Source organism: Athene noctua, chromosome 16, assembly GCF_965140245.1.
Source record: "Athene noctua chromosome 16, bAthNoc1.hap1.1, whole genome shotgun sequence".
NCBI classification, from domain to species: Eukaryota; Metazoa; Chordata; class Aves; order Strigiformes; family Strigidae; genus Athene; species Athene noctua.
The window spans coordinates 12112342-12130934 of record NC_134052.1 but is presented as its reverse complement, the minus strand read 5'-3'; the positions used below and the strand labels follow the sequence as shown (position 1 = coordinate 12130934).

Below are 18593 nucleotides of genomic sequence, written 5' to 3'. Positions count from 1 at the left end.
TGCCTGAGAAGATTTGTGCTTCTTTAGTGATACTGTTAAAAATGCCACCATAGATCTATCAGTGCTTTTAAAGAGCTACAATTTTCTGGTTTTCAGCTCTAACGTTAGGTCAAATTTCTATACTATAGAGATAAAATATCAAGGATTACTTCTGTCAGGAAATAGAGTTTAAAATGTATTTTCCCAGCTAACTTAAAATTGTTCCATTTTTCTTCCAGCTACAGTTGCAGTTGGACAAAGAAATTTCTATATTTAAGGCTGTAAAATATACACAGGATAAATGTTTCTTTGCACAGAACTTCTGACTCTGTCATTAGAATATTTCTAAATTACTGATCTAGAAATTCAACTTCAAAACACATCATTTAGCCACAAACATTGTGCAAAAAACTTTATACAGCATATTCATTACATGTCCATAAATTATAATAATACAGCTCTAGCACAGGCAAGAGGTGACTATAGTTGCTGTGGAGGCTGCTGGTGTGGTTTAATACAGTGGCTTTCTTGTACTGCGCTTTCTAAAGGTGCTTGGCAAAACTTTCCTTTACAGCTGGGTCAGACCGATTTAACAGGTGTGCAAATTTTCCATTAGCTCTAAAAGACTATACATTTTCAAGAGAACATTTGCCGAACTTTGAAACATTTGAGATTTTACTTTCTCAAATTTTGTGATGGAATGGCACAGAATTGAAAACTCTGATTAAAAATTGAAAAAACCCCACTTTCTTGTTTTCTATACTACTATTAACAAAGAGCTATAGAGAGTTTGAAAATAAAGGTGGAAAAAGATCTGAAGCTAAAGCAGCTTAAAGCAGGCACAGGCTTTTTTGTTAGTATGATTATCTAATGAATGTATTCATGGAAGCACCTGTGGGACAGCATTCGTACAGCCTTTAATAAAGCTTGGCCGGCAGCCTTGCGGGGAACACTGGGACCTGTATCTCTGTAAGCATTGCGTTTCTTTTTCTCCTGCTTTTTCTACAGATTCAGAATCCAGCTGTAACCTTCAGTGATTCCATTGGAAAAAAGTTCCAAAACTCTGAATGGTTCAATATTGTGGCCATATGGTAGCATCTCCTCCACCTCCCTCTTCCCTCTTCTTTTTCTCGTTCTCTCCCAGTTGGAGTTCTATTAGTGTACTTCTTTGAATTCACATTATTTCAATTCTTTGCACCTGGAATTTACCCAAATAGCTCTCCAGTCTGTCTTGGAACATAAATACTGAACAGACCAAGAAAGATTTCAAGACATGTTTTTCTTTGATCTTTCTTGTCCTTGTAATACCAAACCTATTGAAACTTGTTGTATTAGTGATGTTACCAACATTTTTCTCGTTCATAATCTCACTCTGAAGTTTCCTGAGTAACATGTTAGTTCTTCTGCTACGGTTTGAGGTAGACGAAGAAATTCAGCATAATTGCTTCTAAAAATCATTAAATGTTAATATGCTTGAACTATAATACTAGTGCATGTACCAAGATCTTCATGTTTCATTTTTATTAAGATAAAATAATTTAACAATATAAAAAGAAAATTATAATATAAATCCAATCTACAGCTATGTCATTCTTTTCAGCTGTATTATTCTAAGCAAAATGGTATTTTTTTGTACTGTACTCAGTCAATAAAATATGCAATTTGCAGTGCCTTGCAGTCCACCGTTGGTGATGCCATTCATTCTTCAGCTATATGCCCGTGCTTGCTGAGCAATAAATACCAAGCTTCCCAAGTTAAGGAGGCTGTTACTTCACCTTAGTGTCTCATTGTGTGGTATGTGGAGGTAACACGGAGGTTTACAGAACTCTACCATGAAGTGTAGCAAAAGAACAGACCGGTTCACTGTGTATCTGAGCAAATCCTGATCACAACCCAACAGATTAGTGGTAATACTATCGTTACATAAGGCCAGCACTTGGTAAATGAGAAGTAAAGCAGGAGAATAAAAATGCATCATTCCTTAAACTAATATTACCAGATTTTTTCCTTGCAGTTTTGACACCAATTATTGGTGTAATTGGTGTAATATTGTAACATTTTTAGAAAGGGAAAAATATCTTTCATGGTTCGTTCTCTATTCTGAAAAAGTAGATTTTTTTCCTAATTTTTTTTCTTTACACATTAAAATTAGAAATTGGTGCAATAATTTTATCATTACTTTTGTTTTCTGTATCAATAACAAATTTATGAACATAACTTGAGGCTACAAACAACCTCAAATCTTGTTATGTTTGTAAGACATCTGAAAACACAGGAATTGCATGGGACTTAGCACTTGTTTTATCTGTTAGTTGTTTTGGCATCTCTTTGCACACATACATTTATTTTTATCATGTAGTATACCAGATTTTTTTGTGACTATGATTTATATAAGCTTACCTGTGCATGATTAAAGTAAAAGCAATTCCAGATATCCCACGTAGGTTAATCCATAAAACTCCATGTATGACTCACAATATAAGAACACTAGAAGTTTAAGTATAGAATTTGACTATAATGTAGAAGTGGAATGTTCTTAATGTTTATCAGTTTAATCAAGCAAGTGAATACACTTGGTCAATTTAAAATATCTAATTATTTATTCACATAGAAACCAGTAAAGTTTAGGGTTCGTAGCACAAAACTTTTTTTTTTAAAAAAAGAAAACAAGCTATGCCATATAGCTTATTTACTCTCAATAAAATAGCATCATTGCAGTCAAACTTAAGATTACAATAAAAATGAGACATTCCAGATTACATCTGTTGGAGCACAATGTGATGAATATAATGAGAAAGTCCTTGTTAGAAGTTTTACCACAAGGAAATATCAATAGCTAACACCCATATTCTCCAACTAGAAATCAAGAATATTTGAGTAGATCTTGGCATAAAAGGCACAAAACACAAAGCAAAGCATGCTTGTGTCATTTGTCACAAAGAAGCATTGACATTTGTGCAACATGGAAAAAGACTGACATTTTTCCAGACTTTTCCAATATCACGGATACTTAGGGAACAGATCTTCCCCTTAACGCCAGTGAGTCACTCCCAGTGCAGGTGGCAGTGACTACATGGAAAGAGGAGTATAGAGAAGAGAATACACCCATACCCTTCTAGGAAATCCTAGCTCATACATTGAGGAAGCTGCTGCTATTGTATTGTTAGTAGTAAATAAATATGCTGCAGCCTTTTAATAATACAACCACTTGCAGCTAGCACTTGTAGGAATTATATGTGACTGGTAAAAGTGTTAACAATGCTGGAAACCTCTCATAAACACAGGTTTACCACTTGCATTTAAATCTGTGATGCCAGCTCCCTCTTTGCTTCAAATAAGCTTTTTTTAAAAAGTCCTTGAAAGACTCTTCAGAAGAGAATGCTGCCTATTGCGCAGAGGAATGGCTTTTCTGATTTTAAGGTGCTTCAGAAATACAGATCAGACATCCATGGTATTTCCTTCTGTAATGGGCCATCATACAAGCATCTTGTTAGCAGCCTATTTGCTATATTTCTATAACAAGCCTATCTTCATCGTCACTGCTAGTGTCATCATACTCAACTCTGGTTTGCTTCCTCATCATCTCTAGACCTCTCTTTTTGTAAGTCTTGGAAGGTGTTGCAGAGTAAGTCTTGAACTCGGCAGACCTGAGAGTCGCTGGGGGCTTTTTAAAAGCAGTAGTAGCTGTTTCACGTGGCCTTCCATAGCTGTTGGACTGGAGCTGGGTTCCATTCTTGTCTGCGCTTTCATGAAGGTCAAGGGCTTTTTGAGAAAAGTTTGCCCGCTCCATGTATTCTATACTGGGTAATTTAGCCCTTGTGACCGACTCGGGAAGAGACTCTGCTTTTGAGCTGAATAAACGTGAACATCCAGGCTGGGAACTGGGAGTTGAGTTTTCTTTTGGAGATGAATATGCGTTTTCTTCAATTGGAGGTTCCTCCCTTCCTGAGGCCTGGATCACTGGGTCTAAGGTACCGACTCTTCGGCTCTCTGACTCTACATTTAGTGTGTTTTCATGGCTCGCTTCTAGCTGTATGGAAAGAGTCTCTGAATTTGTGCTGTCAAGTTGGCCACCTGTGCCTGTATTTGTAAAATCAGAAGGGCAAGACCAGAAAGAAGATGCCACTGAGACACTCTGAATGTTTGGCTGTGACTCCCCTGGGTCTGATCGCTGAATCACAAGTGGTTGTGTCACTAAACAGCAGATTTCCACATCACTGCTGACTTGCTGCATGGCTGTATTGACTGTGGATGAAAAGGAATGAGCTGTCAGAGATATTTCCAGAGGAGCTGTAATGTTCATTCTTGTCTGTTCCCTGCTTTGCCCAGAAATGTCCTGTAGAAATTAGGGGGGAAAAAAATTTACATTTAAAATTTTCAACACAGAGCAATTCCATCCTTCATAAAAGTGCAATGATAACTAAATTGACTATATCAGTAGAAAACATTTACCTCTGCTATAACTCCTATCAACTGAGTAATTAAACATAATGTCAACCTTTATTTATACAACTGTGATTATGTTTGCACTCTTTTTTTTTTTCATTACTGCAAACCAAGTTACTCATCCCTCTCTTGATGAGAAAACTGGGATTTTTCCTCCCAGCATGTGGAGGAGGTGTAGCAAAGGATGTATTTTTTCCTTTGTTTTTTGTTTTCTTGGGTAGGTGACAGACCATGCTAATAATTTATGGATGCTAGGGATTAGGGGTTTCAATCTGCATTCTTATGTACTGTCTAGAATGACGTTCCTTTCATTAAGACAGTTTAGTGTACATATTGCAATGATGTTTGTGCAAGGTGAGGGGAAAGGTTTGTGATGAATCTGTAAGAAATATTACAATGTCCGAGGTGGTGAGATATATGTAGGAAATAAAATTACTTAGTAAAAACATTTTAAGGATTAGGTTCCTAAATATGATACTGCTTATGCTACCTGAGGAACCAGTGCTCATGCTACCTAACAGCAGTCTGGCTCAGAAGCTTTTGTCTTCAAGTGTGGCCAGCGGAACTGGGGAAAAGTATAATCAGGATAAGCATAGAATACTCCCAGAAGCTGTGCTGACACTGCATACAGCAGCACCGTTTGCAGCATGTGCAGATCCATCTAGGGCCCCTTCTAGCTAATGCGGCTAGTGGTAGCACTGAAACCACAGCAGCACTGGCTTCCACAAAGGGCTAAAGAAATTCAGTTCTTTAGCCCTTTAGCAGTGACACTGGATACACACCAGTACAGGGCCATTGCTACCCTCCCCATTTTTCTAGTTTCAAGCTTTCTGTCTGTGTCTCAGGACACCCTGTGCTACATCTACTGGCACCTCTGGCATCAGGGCTAATCAATCTCTGACAGCAAGCACGAGAAATAGCCTTTTCAAGTGATGCAAGTTTGTTCTTTTAAAAAAGCTAATTCTAACATTAGTAAATTTTCAATATATTTTAACCCCAAAAATACCTTTAGCAAATTTTAAACAAAAACTGTGAAAAAAAGTAGTCTCGAACTTTAAACCAGCTGAATATAATCTGTTTTCATTACCAGTATCATTTTTTCTTTTAATAAAAAGTAATACATGAATTAAGGTACAATACCTACTTTTTTATCCATTTTGTCTTTTTGTTTCACATGGTTTAGATTTTCAGTATGGGAAGATATTCCTGAGTTATTCTTTCCATCTTTTTTTCTTCTGCAAAGTGCTTTGTCTGAGGTGGAACAAGATGCGTCTTTTTGCTGGTGTAGGTAATTTTCTGTTGAAAAGAGGTTGAAGAAAGTTTTACTTTGATTTTTATTCCCCCACATGCTAGAAATTAACTAAATTTCTCATCATATCACTGAACTCACTACTATGTTTTTATTATTTCCCATAGACTTTTATTCTAAGCCTGATACATTTTCCCAGTCTACATTTTCCTAGTTTTTCTTTTATCACTGACATACCTATAGAAAATTTTCCCCCTGTGAGGAGCAGGACTTGTGAACGTGAGGCTGCTCCTGTCTGTCTATCAAGGGCCTCATCCACTCAGTCTTCCTGGTCGGGTGGCCTGTAGCAGACCCCCACGATAACATCTCTTGTCCCTACCTGCCTTTAATCCTGGCCCATCAGCTCTCAGTCGCCTCCTCACCCATCCCCAGGCAGAGCTCCTGGCACTCCAGCTGGTCACTGACATAGAGGGTGACCCCCCTCCTCCTCTCCCTGCCTGTCCTTCCTAAAGAGCCTGTATCCTTCCATCCCAGCACTCCGTCACAGGAGCCATCCCACCACGTCTCCGTGGTGCCAGTGGGATCGTAGCCCTGCAGGTGTGTGCACGTCTCTAGCTCCTCTTGTTCATTCCCCATGCTACGAGCGTTGCAGTGAAGTTGGGCCCCCGATGAAGCTGATTTACTGGCTGGAGTTATTTCTTTTTAAAATGCCCCCCTAATTGTCTAATTCACATCTGTAAGTATGTGTGTGAACGTCACTGCGTGTTCAGTTCTGAAAACGTGTGAGATTGTATTTTTCCTCGTAGAACATACTGAAGGACAGAGGTGGTTTTGCAGTTCCACGTGGAACAGGTGCATATCAGAGATACTGCTGATGTTCGTTCTCTTAAAAAATAAACATTCAATACATTAAAAAATATTCAAAATACTTACCTTGTATCTTTGATTGAGGCGAATGGCACTTCTTATACTTATTAAATTTACAGGGTTGTGATGAACAGCCCTTTTTCAAAGCATCCGGTGTTCTGTTTGGAAAACGGTGCCGCTTGCTTAGTCGGTTAATTTTCAACTGAGCATATCCATGTACGTGCCTCCCTCTGTACCTGCATTGCCATGGCATTGAAAGGGTAAACAAATATGTGCTATTTAAAAGCAGACAGAGTTGAATAATACCACATCATCAGATAAATTTATGTCCAACAACAATTTACTACTATGAAGGAGATGTTCGTTTATGGTGACTCAAAAGTCAGGATTTTAGCAAGAGACCCATAATTATTTGATTAAATTTTTCCTCAGTAGGATTCAGTAAATCCTTGGTTTGCTAAGAGAAAAGGATTCAGGAATAACAGAGCCTTTTTCCTGCATCTGGAATTTTAACACATACTTCATAAAGACTTGAATTGCACAGAAGTCATCTGAGACTGTATAGTTGTTGGCTTTTCTACTTTTCACTTCTTGCATGCTAACTATTCATCATCGCTAATGACCAACATAAGTATTGCAGTTATTTAGAAAACTCACACTGAATAATCCAACTCTGCTTTGTCTTCTACTCTAGCTAAATCTCTCAGTAACTCTTAATGATGGAGAGTAAAGTGCATTGGAAGGTCCCGTTCCTATATTGATAGAATCGGTCACTATACACAGGGTAATAAGTAATCTTAAAGGGTGTGCTTATTCAGGTGTTTGGTGTATTAGAAAAATTGTTTACATTTCATGATTAACAGGTTTGATCAGTTAGCTACTATGTATGACCTGAGCTTTCAGGACCCTGTACTTAATTGAGTCCCTGTACTTATTTGATATAGCTAAATAAATTAATTCTGAGATCAGCAGAAAAAAACAAACAAACAAAACCCCAACAAACCAAAAAAAAACCCCACCCCAAAACCAACTCGGAAAAAAGTCCTAGGAGAATATCACTAAACTGGATAACACAGCCCTGAGTCTTCTATTTTTGTTCTTATGATCCTTCAAAATTGCAATGCTGTTTGCAAAACTAGACACAGTGATTAAGTTACTGACATTGATTTGTCCACAAGGGAGTCACTCTGTCTGATTTTGGCCATGAAATAAAATAAGAGGGATGTATGTACACAATATGTGTTTCTTATTGAAGCAATTCATCAGACATTCTGCTACACCACTCTTGAAAGATTAGAGGCTACATCTTCCACTGATAGGAACTCCCATTAAATCCAGAGAACCTGTGCTGATTGATACAATGTGCCTCTGATAGTTTTATACTCAAATTCTTCCTGCTTTTTATTTAAACCAAATGATCCTTTAAACTACAGATGGTTTTGTTAGTTTGTGTTAGAACTTGATATTTATTCTTCTGCGTTCTCTGGTGAATACAAGTTCAGGATATAGATCTTCTGAGGACAAAAGGGCCTCGCGCACTGCTTTTAGCTGCAGCAGGATTCAAAGCTGAAGTATTTTGGTCCCCTTCAAACAAAAGTAATTGCTGACAATTTTGACAGATACAAATCATTTCTAAAGCATAGTGAGAGTCCACTGACCAATCACCATCTTTGGTACATGTCTGTTTTGCTTAGAAAAGTCTGTTCCTGATAGTAAACAACATATTTCTTACAGTTTACCTTTGTGGAACTGCTGCAGTGTGGGAATAGCTCATTCAGACACATTTATCTTTTCCCCTGGTTGTGATAAGGTTGAATTTTGGGCATGACTTTTTATTTTCTGTGGACTTTTTACACCCATTTTACCAAAATTATGTCTGTATCTGAGGAAGCTGAAAACCATATTCCTTACCATTTGGGGGTGACTTTGATCTTTTTCTGTTTGTGGCTCCTCTTGTGTTTATTTGTTGAGAGTTTTTCCTTTTTGCAAACTACTATTTTCTTCTTTTGCTCTGAAATATTTTTGAAAGCACCACCATGAGCTGCTGAGCTTAACTGTTGAGAATAGTGGAAAAAAATCAAGTACATGAAAATTGTGAATTCCATTAACTGAGAGATAGGAAATCTATGTTCTTTTTAAATAGCACGGAATTGCATAATAGTTAAATAGAACAATGGTGAATTTTTTCCCTACAGTTTGTGTATTAGTTTTTTCTAATCACTTTGTCATCTACTTTTATAAAATAAAATTAAAACAACTCACTGCTTTTGTGGATCTATATAGAATTAGTCTATGTTCTTTCATATTCTTCCTATATAACAAGTAAGCTTAGTCTTACAGAGCTGTTTTAGGATTTGTACAGATAGACTAGTCTATCTTCACTCACCTAAAAAAGAAAAGCTTTCAAGCCTTAAACACTTTACAGGGTATTAATACAATTTGATTTTGTTGTCATTTCAGTGTATCAGAATTCTGAGAGACCTAGCAGACAGTCTGTCTTTGACTCCAAGTATCTCCAAGTCTAATCAAGTCTTGACATTAATGGGCTACTTAAGTCCCACTCTAATTCAAATATTAATTTAAAGCAGTGAAATACACCTACAGAACAACATAAAATATACTCATAAGGGAAAAAATCAAGCAATAGAAATACACTCTTCTCACTAGATAGCATTCCTACCAAAATTCTCAAGTGAAAGAAACTTAAATATTCACAGAAAAGTATGTATTTTTCATGCATCAAATGAATATGTAGATTCTCTTATAAAAACATAAATTGTAAATTCTGTATTGACAAATGCCCGTACATGTCCATAAATATACTTTTGATAATTCTTCTTTTTCTAATAAGGGGGTGGGAGGGTGTCAGCCAATTACACCCACCTGAGAAAGGAAATAGGGTTATTAATATTACCTCCTGCATCTGTTGTCCTTCAGAGAAGGATGAAACCAATGTTTTTAAGCTCCTGTTTGTTAAGCCATATGCCACAGTCTTGCTAATATTTTTCATTTTGAAAATAGAAATATCATATTTTGAGAGTGTGCATTCATTGCTAGATTCCTTGTCACAGGCATGCATGGAGGAATAAGCAGAATCTGCATTCCCCTTCTGCTCAGCAGGCAGAGGCAGGCTTCTTGTTAAACAACACCAAGTTAATCGAGGCTCAGCGTTTAGTGATGGGAAGGTGCTCTTCGTGCTTGGTACTGTTAAACTTCCAGAGTAGCATGTCAGATTATTGTGGGGCAGCACTGGGAATTCTTTACAGTGAGTGGTGAGAGTGTGGCAATAAAGAGTGCTGAAAGAATGGCAAAAATAAGTGGGGTTGTCTGTTGAGCTCTGAGAATGCTGCGTATCCTGCAGTGTTGGTGAAATGTCCTTAAGAATGCATGGGCTTCCACCTCTGTCCCACCCCATGACTGTTGGCTCCGCACCCTTGCTAGAAGCTGACGTCATTATCAAAGAGTCACTTCCTGAGCAAAGATGATGTAAAACCTTTCTCTCTTCTTTGATGTCAGCTGATATGAAAAAACCACTTGTATACATTGAAGTAAAGCATATTTTCTTCTTTGGGATCTGTGTGGAGGAAGTAGTTATGCTCATCCACTTCTCTTCTGTTTGCCTTTGATAATTTAATTTATTTTTGTTCTGTTTGTTTTTCCAAGTGTCTCTTAAAATATCCTGCTGCCTGAGGTTTTGGTTATAAAAGGTGTTATCTGCTGTGGTTAAGATATTTGTTGTTTCTGGATTGACTGGTGAACAAAATACTGGAGTTTTCCAGTTTGCATGTACATTCCATCGTAGCTCTCCTTTGCTGGCCTTTTGTCTCACTTCAAATTTTAAAGGGGACCAAAATACATCATTAGAATGAGAACTGAGTGATCCGCTGTTGGAAGAGCAGGGAGGGTTGGCTAAGGTGTCTGTCACAGATGTGCAAGGTGTAATCTTGTGTTCTGATCTAAGCAAAAGCGACAAATCGGAGGCTCTTTTGTCATGCGGCAATTTAAGGATATATTTTGGAGAAAAGGCAGTTTGTTGTGGGACTGGGGTTAAATGACCAGATTGCAGATGATGAATTTTAGAAGACACATCAACAGCATTGTCACTGGAAAGTGGTACTTTTTCTCCTGTTTTCACAAGACATGTTTTGACATCTTTATCTGTTGCATTGTGCAAGGCAAAAGAGTTGCAATCACTTCCCCTTAATTCAGGCCCTAAAAATCCCACAAATGAAGCTTCTGAGATACCTGCTGCATGTGAAAGAAGGTTAACATCACTAGAATTAAGAGCTTTTGTGGGGAGTTTGATTGTTTTTGTATACGCCATATTGTCAGTACCTCCAGGGGATTCATTAATTCCTGTGATTAATTTTTGCTCCTCTGCTTCACTGGACAGTTTCACTGGTGCTGTGGAAAGACACTGTGTGCTAGTGCAGTTGAATCTCTCTGCTTCATTTGCTGCATTGTTTTCACTACTTGGACTACAGCAGGACTTTGAAATAATGTTTTGTGTCTTCTCCACTTCAAATTTCAGCTTTTTTCTTTCCGATGGTAAATTCTGGGCTTTTCTTGCAGCTTCTCTGCTGTTGTTGCAGTGGACCCATGGGGGTGTCAGGGCGTGCTGGCCAGTTTCCTTACTCCTGCTATGGTTTCCATAATTGTTTGAAGTGCTTTTACAATCTGATTCAAATGTACTGGATTCTTTCCCAAGGTTTGGCTTTTCCCACTTGCTACTCTGTGCTGGCAAGTGGTCATCATTCCTTCTGTTAGTGTTCAGCTGACACCGAGCATTTTGAAGCCTGACTTCACAACTGCTTGGAGCTAGTAATGTGCTGTTGCCAGCTGTGTATTTATCTGTGTCACTGCCACTGAGGTCTTGGGAAGTTTTGCTCATTACAGTATGTGCACCAGCGTTTACTGAATGTGATGTCTCCATTAGGTGGGTTACACTGTCTGCAGTTTCCTCAGAGGACACATTCTGTAGAATATGATTACCATTAGTACACGTTTCTGATTTACCAGTGTTTAAACCTGTTGTCACAGGGGAGGAAAGACTGTCACTTACAGAGCTCCTGCCACCTCCTTCTTCAGTAATTTCAGTACTGCTGACTGATTCCTTTGAATCAGGCGTGAAGCTTGTAATATCTGCAATCTTATTCCCCCTTTGTTTAATTTTCTTGGCATTTTGACCGCTTTTCATTTTTTGGTAGATTTTCTTAAATGTTTCATCTCCATACATTTGCCATTTTTCTTGAGAGAACATCTTTAACTTCCTTTGATTGTGTTTCTTATTTTTAGCACTGATTACTTCTCCAGCCCCAAGCTTTTTATTCCCTTGCAACTCCTCCGAGGAAGGAGGGTGATCAACTACATTACTTAGTGGCAAATCATCCACTGCTGTTTGTCTGACTAGAGCTCGGGGATGGCTATTAGGAAAATCCACTGAATTTGCAGCAAGATTGTTGCTAGGCAGCAAACTAGCAGTGCCTGTGTTTACAGTCTGCTTAGTAAGAGAAAGTGGTTTTGAGCAACCTATTTTGTCATGTACCATTCTCGTGCCCTCCACAAAGGGCAAAGAGTTGCTTCGTGTAACAGGCACAGTATCTATCGTTGTGGAGAACTGGGTGGGAACTGAATGAAAAAACATCGGCTTGCATTTTTCTAAGGGTGCAAAGGTAGATTTTGCTGAACAAAGGGAAAGATTCTTCTTCCTATTTACATCACAAGTTCTGATGTCAAAATGGAATGAGTCTTTGTATGTATAAGGCATTGGCAGATCAATGCTTCCCTGTTTAGAAAGGACAGTTTTTCTGGGCCTAACGTTGTCTAACTGGGTATCATCCACCACACTTTTGTTATGAGAAATAAGTTTTGAAATGTGCTCTTCCAGCCTCTTTTTCTCTAGCATCGAGGCTGTAGCTTTTTCAGCTGTATCTAGCTTTGCACTGCTTCCGGAGGTACACCTTAAGCTGCTGAAGGCAGTTTCATTTTCCAGTTCTGTGCTGTGTTCATACAGACTATGCAACGGGCTGGATGATGCCAGCTGTTGTTCTGTACTATCAGAGCGTGACAGATACCCTGAGTCAGTGCTCTCACACTTCTTTAGCTTGCAGTCAAATGGCTTGTAATCCCACTGTTTTTCCAAAGAGGTTGCCTGCTGCCTTTGCAACTGAATGTGCTTATTGGCAGTTGGAGTTCTTTGCTCCTGCATCTTCTTTCTCTGGCACTGACCATTTGGCAAAGCTCCTGGAGATGGTAAACTTTGAGGTTCTCTTTCAGGAACCCCCTGATTAGCCTTTGAACTAAAGGACTGATTCATTGTTTCTTGATTTTCTGAAGCAAATGATGAATTGCTTGTGGCTGGCAGTGAAAGGTCATTGGGAAGTTTCTTAGTGTCTGTGACAGCACTGGTCTCTGAACTCACTTGTTTCATCTCTATCCCCCTGTCTTCACAGGTACTACTAAGTAGTTTTGTGCCTTGATGTGAGGTGATGCTCTCTGTTGATCTCTCATTTTGCTCCAGTATGCCACTGTTGTCAGAGTCTGAGGGCAGTTTGGTATTGTTGACATGTGTTTGAGTTCTTCTGTGTTTATACAAATTGCTTTGAGTTTTAAATGCAATACCACAAGTGGTGCATGGAAAGGGCCTCTCTCCTGTGTGAGAGCGAATGTGTTTCTCAAGGACACTTGGCTTCAAACAATCTCGTCCACAGTGTTTGCAGATATATTTCCCAGCTTTTTTTGATTTTCCTGGGCTTCCAATAGATGCATTTACACAAGAATTTGGTGATGATAAAACTGGTAAAGTGCTCACTATGCTCAATGTTAGAGTTTGCCCAAGTTGTTTCTGAAAAACTGACTGAGGCTGATCTGTGCCTTCTGAAGTAACAAGTGGATTCAGGATTAGAGGTACATTACTGCTATCTAGATTCACACAGCTCCTGCCAGTCACTAACTGACTGTTTGGCTGAAAGCATCCTGCCTGGACAGGCTGGTACAGTGGTATGGTGAGGGCTTTTAGATAAACAGGTTGGGACAGTGCTTGTTCCTGTTGAGGAACTGCACTGCCTTGGCTGAGATCTGAAGAACCCTGTGCAGGCTGAAGAGATGAGGTTGGAACTGGCCGATCTGCTAGTGCAACTGTAAAACCAGGCTGCTTCTGCGCCTCCATTTCAAAGGTTATCTGCCATATGCTCATGTATCTGTAAGGGAGGGGAAACAAAACAAGTAGGAATCTTCAAACAGCAAAATGAACACTTTCAACTGCTGGACTGGGAAAGTTAGCAATTAAGAATATCACAAATCTTATATACAGGCATCATACAGACAGTAATTACTTCATTTTCTAATTAAATTGATTCATCTTTAATGTCTTAGCTAGGACTTAAAGTTTGGTACAGTGTAAAGAACATTAAACATTGCACGTAAAACCTACAGTAAGTACTCAAAGTATTAGAAATAAATCTGAATATCAGATTTGCAAATGGAGGCTCTCAGCACCCCAGAAATAATACAGTTTTAATTTTCTGGAACCATATTCCCATTACATATTTATACCATTTTTTAAAATTTAAGAATTTACATTAATAAATGTTGACATAGAAACCCAGAACAATTACAGTTAGAGACCTCAGGAGGTCTCTAGTCCAAACACCTGCTCAAAGCAGAGTTAGCACTGAGGTCAGATGAGGTCGCTCAGGGTGTTATCCAGCCTGATTTTGAAAACCCCTGAGGATAAAAACTGTATAGCTTCTTTGGGTAACCTGTTCCAAACACAGGACATTAAACCTGGCTGCATATTATCTGTGTTTACCCAGTTATGTGAGCTAAGGCTAAACACACTGCATCAAGTGATGCAAAATGGAAATATGGGAACAAAATGAAACTGGTGTCCTGTTTTACAAGTGAGATTTACATAAATTTGTACAATGTAGGAAAGATGGTATCATAGGAGAATAGTGGGATAAATTAAAGCTGTCTTTTGTGCAGCACAAATTAATTTTGTCTAATTAAAGGCGGTATTATGGTATACTGCTTATTTTTAGATGATTTCAATGCCAGATGAAAACATTTTGTAGACAGAGTTTTTGGAAAAAGTGAACCTATTCTTATGAAATCTGTCCAAATATATTCAGGGTTGGTGCTGGTCCAGACTACTTATTTTAACAAAAGTTTGTCTTGTCTTTTATTGTTCCTTAGAAACAAACTAGGAAACTGTATCAAAATAAGCTAGTTGAAAATTATCTTTGGAAGAGCTGATAGAGGCATCAGCATAACCTCTTGTAATTATAGTTTGGGTGAAAATCAGAAAGTGATCTGTGAATGTTTGTTGGGATTCTTATTCAGCTACACTCACAGCTATACCCACAGCTCTGTATCCATTGGCTGTTACGAATAATAGGCTGTTCTTGTACAAACAGTCATAAAAATCCCATCTGAAATAACGTAATCAGTGGTTAAATGTGAAATCTGCTATTCGTTGCCTTACTGTGTAATCTGTAGTGGTGTTTCTGTACCCTTCTTGGATCATTTTAATAGGTAATCATTACTGGGAAACAGTAAAAATATTACTCAAAAATGTTTGAAATTTGGACTGGTTTTATATGACACACACACTATGTTACCATTATTCAAAGCAAAATCTCTGTTGCATGTATTTACTGAGAATTTTGCAAATAATTCACATAAAGGAGAAATGGCAAACTCAGTGTAATTGTTTTTGAGTATTCCTTGGTTACTATAAGAGCAGTTAATAAATCTGGTAAGTTGATATAAAGTTGGATGGAGATCCAAGAAAAGTTCTGTTACTTGACAACTGAAAATGATAGCGTCTCACATCAAATGAAAAAATGGGAAAATAACTTTCTATTAATGATGAAACGGAACAGGTTAAGGTCAATGAGTTATGTGCTCAGTAATAAATTTAATTATCATCTTAATAGACTAGGAATTCAGGTACTTTTCATATTAAATGAATGCACCATTGAAAGTGAAAGATAAAGCAATGCTCTTGGTTATCAGTCTCCTGCAAAGGAAAAGGTTTTACATGTTATGGTATTGCCTTTAACCTGACTGATTATTTCATCCCTACATGTAGCTCAGAATGCAACTGTAAATACTTGTCTGCTTGAGCAGACCAAGAGCCCAGTAGCTGTTACTCTGTGCTCCTCACTCTGCGCCGCTTCTGGAAGTTCTGTTGCTGGCTGGCAACTTATGTTTTAGAGCCAAGGCTTCTTCCAGTTTCTCTCTGATCTGCTTTGCTTCTTGCAAGAATTGGAAAAGTGGAGGAAAAAAATGCAGTGCAATCCTTGGGGTGTGCTCTCTGACTCTCCTGGTCACGAGCAAGGCCGTTTTCTTCTGTGCACGCACTACACGCATCAACAGAACTGCTGATGGGCCACTGATGGGACTGAGAAGCGTCCTGCCAGCTGCAGTGGGCTCAGGGTTAGACCATTTATGGGAAAGGTATCAGTGCCTGGTGGGATTCTTTGTCTTCACCCAAAGGTTTTAGTGTAATAAAAATCCCAGAAAATAGCTTCTAAAATGAACTGATTTATGCACTGCAATGTGTTAGATTTTGCCTTTTCTCCTTTCTCATGAATTTTATAAATCAAATGCAGTTATCAAGCATGGACTTTTTGTGTCCACTTCAAAGATTTCTACATGGAACAATCACTTAAGTGGCATTTTAATATAGGTGTTCACTATACTCATGAAAGAATGTTAAAAGAATATGGCTTGTTAAAGGAATTCAGTTGTTATCCATATTCTGCAGCGTGGTTAACCCTACGGGATAGAAGGGGATTTCTCTAATTTGCAAAGTGAGGTTATAGACATTCCAAGTCCATTTCAGATGGTTCTTAAGCTATACAGTCACCTTTATTTACAGCCATTTTAACACAGCATACAATAAAACAGCAGCAAAGTGGTAAGACATGAGCCAATGATACTCATAAACTAAGCATGCAGTAGTTTTTCCAACAATGTGAAAATAACAAAAAGTTGAGGGAGAAAATATATGCTGCAGAGACAAGACTTCAAGAAGAAAAGTGAAGTCTGAATACCATGTAGCTAGAACATCTAACTCGTACCACATCAGGCAAAACAAGTCATAGTACCTATGCTCACCTCTTTCCCCTGGAGAGAAGAGTGGAAATGCAGAATTTACATTTCCGTCCCGATAAGCCTGCTCCAGTGTCACAAACTATGTCCTCCCTCTGAATATCCTCATGCACATGCATAGCTGATGGGCCCTTCAAGGCCAGCCTGTAAGTTAGTAGGACTTGTGGTGGACAGATGTTTTTAATAGAAATCCTGTAGTTCCAGAATACCAGACTCTCTGTGTAATTTCGCTTATTCTGTTAAATTTCTGTGGCCCAAAATGCAGTATGATTCTGAGAATCATTTCAGTGCTCTGTAATGTTCTACAAAGAAAATACCTAACTGATTACAAAAAAATTAAAGTTTTAACTAATGCTAAACAATTAAATGAAATGGTTAGACACAATCTCATTACTTTTAAGAGTTTAATAATACATTTCTACTGGCTGTGATAGTTTCCTTTTCACAGCAAACAAAAAATGCTTTCTTCCTAAGTGACATTTCTATGGCTTGTATTCTACTGTGGCAAATACAACCATACTTTTCACATCTGTCATTTATATACAAAACAAGCCACTATATTTCTTTGCACATTGACAAAAATAGCTTATCTCAAACTAATTCTACCCCAAGGCTAAATCTGGTTAGTCCTTGCCTAAAGTAGAAAAACTTCCTTTGTTGATTATTCCCCAAGGTTCTGTAACTGAGCACCTATCTACCTGTTGTTCTGAGCTCAGTTTGTAACTTGTGGCATAGAACTACTAGTGTAAAAACTGGATCCTAATTAGGTAACAAAAAATTTCCAATAAACAAAACTAAAAGCAGGATTTGGCCAGTCCAAAATTTTCTAAATTAGTTTCTTAAACAATCAAAACTGGTCAGTAAAATTCCATTATTTTGTTCCTAGTTTGAATTATGCCTTCAGGTACACACCATAAGTAGGTCTGTGGAACACTGAAAAGTCAGAAAGTGGAGGAGTTTCAGACAAATCTGCATAGCAGAAATGGTCTTATTCTGTATATAAGAATAACCATAAAGTATTTTAATAAGGGGGAGTGGTATAAACCCCTCATTTTAAATCCAATGTGTTCCTCTTTTCTATATAATTTTTTCCTGAATTCCAAATATATTTTGTGAAACTTGCTTCATTTTATCAGCAATGTTACAATAATCTTGGATTATACAACAAAAAGATTTTTGTCTTCTGCATGGCACTCATAAATGCACTGTTAACTGTCCATCATTATTAATAAAATTACTAAATAAACATGTAACTACTTATTTCCTGCACTTACATAAGGTTTTTGGAGACACCACTGAGAGAAGCATCACAGTCCTTAAGCAGATACAGTCCTCAATCCCCTGGTTTGGTCTACAGATACAATCTGTAGACATGACATATTTTTGTAACCACGCAGAAGCAGCTTTTCAACATTCTGAATGTACATAATATACTATATTATACTAGAAGTCTTTGCCTTTTTTAAAAGCCTTTTGTGATCCCTACGTTAAATATAATACCAGAGAGCATACAGAAGGGGAATCCTCTTTACTCTGTAAATAATTTTAGCTCACGTACCTTTTATTGAGCGAGGCATTTCAGCAAAAGACGACTCATTTCTGTCAATACTTGATGCAAGCAGAGAGAAATGAGGACAAAGACTTGAAACAGATTAGAAGTAGGAAGTTGGTTTTTTTCTTTTTTTTTCACATTGGTGTCACAGTAACAACCTTCAGAAAACAGGAAGAGATGAAACAGAAGAAAATGAAGTAGCATTTCAGTCTCTTTGTATCCTTTATCATTATTCATGTAGGAACCTATAAACAGAATCATCTCTCTTCCAAACACAGGCATTTTGTACACTGCATTCAGTTGTATCATTCAGTGAAATACTGAATACTGGAAATAATTTGCTTATAATTTTACAGTAAAAATCTCCCTTAAAATGTGTTG

The 18593-nt window shown here is 37.9% G+C and overlaps 1 protein-coding gene across 7 annotated transcripts in view; it reads right to left on the bottom strand.

Annotated features, from left to right (window-relative positions):
• Nucleotides 1–2493: 2493 nt before the first annotated feature.
• Nucleotides 2494–18593, bottom strand: part of ZNF831 (zinc finger protein 831) — a 55073-nt gene continuing 38973 nt past the window's right edge. For 5 of the 7 annotated variants that reach the window (XM_074919909.1, XM_074919912.1, XM_074919910.1 and 2 more), the window contains 7 exons: nucleotides 18219–18370; nucleotides 16667–16804; nucleotides 9456–13740; nucleotides 8453–8595; nucleotides 6608–6777; nucleotides 5570–5721; nucleotides 2494–4315 (listed from right to left, as the gene is read on the bottom strand). In XM_074919909.1, coding sequence (XP_074776010.1) covers nucleotides 3485–4315; nucleotides 5570–5721; nucleotides 6608–6777; nucleotides 8453–8595; nucleotides 9456–13740; nucleotides 16667–16779 — 5694 coding nt within the window. In that variant the 5' untranslated portion in view covers nucleotides 16780–16804; nucleotides 18219–18370 and the 3' untranslated portion in view covers nucleotides 2494–3484. The remainder of the gene's footprint in view (nucleotides 4316–5569; nucleotides 5722–6607; nucleotides 6778–8452; nucleotides 8596–9455; nucleotides 13741–16666; nucleotides 16805–18218; nucleotides 18371–18593) is intronic. The other 2 variants (XM_074919913.1, XM_074919915.1) reach the window with 2 other exon arrangements.